General features: G+C 39.0%; 1 protein-coding gene across 1 annotated transcript in view; it reads left to right on the forward strand.

Moving 5' to 3' along the window:
• The window catches only part of LOC107709811 (CAX-interacting protein 4-like), a 2,370-nt gene extending 347 nt beyond the window's left edge, over positions 1-2,023 (forward strand). Inside the window, exon 2 of the mRNA XM_016514437.1 lies at positions 3-2,023. Coding sequence (XP_016369923.1) covers positions 3-338 — 336 coding nt within the window. The 3' untranslated portion in view covers positions 339-2,023. The remainder of the gene's footprint in view (positions 1-2) is intronic.
• Positions 2,024-3,648: the final 1,625 nt, after the last annotated feature.

The raw sequence follows: 3,648 nt of genomic DNA on the forward strand, positions 1-3,648 counted from the left end.
AGGATGACGACGAGGAGGCGGAGGAGGAGGAGGAGGAGGGCAGGAGGAAGATACAAAATGGGAAGCAAGGGAGAGCCAGACAGACCAGACCGCGCGGTGGACAACGGAACCAAGCTGACAGTGAAAGTGAAGAAGATGTGGAGGAGGACGAGTCTGTGAGAAGGAAGAGCAAGCGGACAAATCGCAAAGATTATCGGGAGCAGGACAGCGACAATGAGAGGGACAGCAGGAGAACTGGATTGAGGCGGACTGTACGAGGTGTGACTGGTGACAAGGAGGCCAGCAGTGACGAGGACTCGGGCGTCCAGCGACATTCCAAGAGGCTCAAACGCTCATGAAGACCAGGGTGCTTTTTTGTGTTCTTTGTATTCATTTTCGTACCCCCTCCTTATTAATTGGAAGGCGAAACGGGCAGCCCCGTACCCACTGCATATCGGACAGAACCTTTGCTCACCCCGATGTAGATGTTTGTTTATTTTACTTTTTGGAAGTTTTTATGTTAATATCGGAGAAAACTGATTTATATTTGTAAGTTGATTAATAATGGTGACACTTGGTTTTTCAACCTGAAGATTTGCATTGAAAAAGAGATGTCATCTCCTTGAGCTCTTAAGACTTTTTTCATTTGATATGGCCTAAAAAACACACAAAAAAAAACAAAAACACTTTTTTGGTAATTGGGTTGCAGACACCCCCAAGCCATGTCTCATTTTGATGATTTGAGAGGTTCCACTATAAAAGTTGACCTGTAAATGTTATAAAGTGATTCAGAATGAAACCGATCCTTTTGCGTAGACCTTCATGCAGCCTTAACCAGTGACCATCCAGAACTAGGCTCTTTCAGTGAAACTGACCTTATGTGTTTTCTGTGAGCGGTTTAATTGGCACTAAACCCCCATGGTGGTATGGCATTGAACTAAAAGTCTTTATTTTTGAATGTGCCACCAGATTTTTCTTTTCTTTAGTCGTTTATTATTTTGGCTGTTTTACAATAAAAGCTGTCATCCCTAAGTTTGGTTAAACAACTTCTGTTTTTGAAAAGCAGGAGATCATCACTGATCCTGTTTATTGGCATCTGATGATTCCTGTAAAACCTCATGCTGCTCTTATTCCCTGGAAACCAATAGGTGGCACTCTACTACAGTGGTCTTCGAAAGAAAAGCTCCCCTTGGTGTAAAACTGACATTTGAATGTTTATATCCCCACTAAAGACCTTTGCGGTGATAAATTGAACCTGAAATCAAGATGGTTAAGTCAGATGTGAATCTTGTTTTTGAAAACACTCAAGTGAAATTCTAGGATCTAATGGGCACAAATTGCTTTAATGCATCCACGTGTGAGTGTATAATCCATTCATCAAAAATACCATAACTGTCTTTCCTTTTTTATATTAATATGTAAATAATAAGCTTTGACTATATTTTGGTTTTTGATCGTAGCCACGGAAGCCTCAGTTTAAGATGTTTGTCCACAGCAGATGTGCTGCTCAGGGCTTTATTAACTCATTTTTAGTGGAGGTTTATGCTTTTTTTCCAAGATTTGTCATGGTCTCTAATACCCTCCTGTTTCTCTCACCTGAACCATAAAAATCTTAATAGATCGTCATAGTTGGGCTTCGTTTCAAAACCTAAACACGTGAAGGAATTACAGGTGTCCTTGGAAGGCTATTTCAGTGATTTTGCTAAGATACATAATTCTTGCTGAGGTTACTGCATATTTTGTCAAATCCAAACCCAGAATTCATCTCAGTGGACTAAAAAGAAAAAAACGGAATAAAAATGGTGGATGAGTCAAGCGAAATGTTGATTATAAAGTTAAAGTCGTGATGAACCTGAAGTATCGACAGATTTTTTTATTTCGTATTGTGATGTACACTCGACTGTAACAGATTTTTGATTAAAAAAAAAAATTGCAATCAAAAATGGAGGCAAATAAATGAGAGCCTGTTTAAGCAGACTGAATGATTGGAAAAGTCTGTTTTACCGTAAGTTTGAGTTCTATTTTGATTAAAAATGTTGTGGTTAAAAAAAAAAATGCAGGGTTCGATCATTTGCAATAAACTCAATAGCATGCATTTAGAAAATACGGTGATTTTTCATGTTATTCAACATTAATTGCTCAAAAAAAGTGTTCATTAAAAACTAATTACCCAATATTTGATTTTGTATTTAGTATTATGCTGTAATTAGCTTAGCAACATGCTAATGTCAAACTATTGAAATCGGTCATAAGTGTGATTGTAATTGTGTAGTGTTTCCTTAAAAGAGCTCAGCTATAGCCTTAGATTTACTCGACGGGTCGTGGTGAAAGCACAGCAGTCGTAATTTGGAGAGGTTTTCTTTTATTTCACGAAAGACGTTTATCTCAACCGTTCCCGCACTGGCCCCCGGTGCTCCTCCTTTCCACTCGTAATGGGGCCCTGATCATGAAAGGGTGAGAGAGTAAAGAGAGAGGTCCGCCATTCATTCTTTAATTACACGCTGGTGTTTTTGTTGGAAGTCTCGGGTGGCAGAAGGTAATTGCCCTTCCTCACGTCGCCTCTCAGCCAGCCTGGCTCCAGACTTTCCACTGAGGACAGACACTGGGCTAAAACCTGAGATAGAAATGAATATTTGAAGTGCTTGGATTGAAAGAACACTGGAGGAGAAGAGAGAATGGAGGCATTGGGTAAAGTGCATGTGTAAATGACAGTAATGCACAAGGTGGACATAGTGTTGATACATGCTCCTCTGTTCCTGATTGGATTATGTGTTGTGATGATGTTGGTCCTGCTTTATTCTGGGCAGAGAAGCTTATAGAAATAGCTTTTATGTCATTTTTATACTTTGGTATCTCAGCATGTCTTTTGTAATAATATGTGGGGCAGATCAAGGCTAAAATGTCACCAGTAATGACCATGATGGACCTGCTTTTTCAGGAAACGGTTTCATGTGTTGTATGCTCCATAAGGTCGCTGGAAAATGTCACATCTTCTTTGAAATCGAGAGACTATCACTCTTGTCTTTCCTGCGCTGGTCATCCTCTTTTGAAGATCAAACACTTTGTGGTGCTCATCTTTGAAGCTGAAAGAAATAAGCTTGAGAAACTCTAGTCTAAGAGCCTCTACATCAGGGGCCTTGTGTCTAAATGCTGTGTACGCACAGAACGGTCATTGAAAATCATGTACGGCACTTCCCACGCACACATCAGTATTTATGAAAAATATTACTGGGATTTATAAAATGAACTTTGCACAGACCTAGGGATTTATACCTTGGGATTTTTAACATACATACGGTAAAATTCCGGCAACCACAGCTGCCGGTTTACAGTGTAACAAATACAGTAGCAATGTTTTAGGATTTATGGTTTTAACTTAAATATACAGTTAAATACAGTAATTTCATTAACTGATATAATGTTAATATAACAACCTACTGAAGTACTGAAATCTGTTTTGTACCTTTATAATACACTGATAACCACCAAATGCAGGTGGTGATGAGAAAGTCACATGATGAACCAAAGCCCATCACAAGCAGCTTTTGAATAATAACATATATAGAAGGTGCACAGTGTCATTCACACAAACATTAAACACCATCATGGTAACACACATGAAACCGAAATAATGCAATAAACATTCATTTAACAACATTAGATGTAACA

Source organism: Sinocyclocheilus rhinocerous, unplaced genomic scaffold (assembly GCF_001515625.1).
Source record: "Sinocyclocheilus rhinocerous isolate Xijiao unplaced genomic scaffold, SAMN03320098_v1.1 scaffold4918, whole genome shotgun sequence".
Classification (NCBI taxonomy): Eukaryota; Metazoa; Chordata; class Actinopteri; order Cypriniformes; family Cyprinidae; genus Sinocyclocheilus; species Sinocyclocheilus rhinocerous.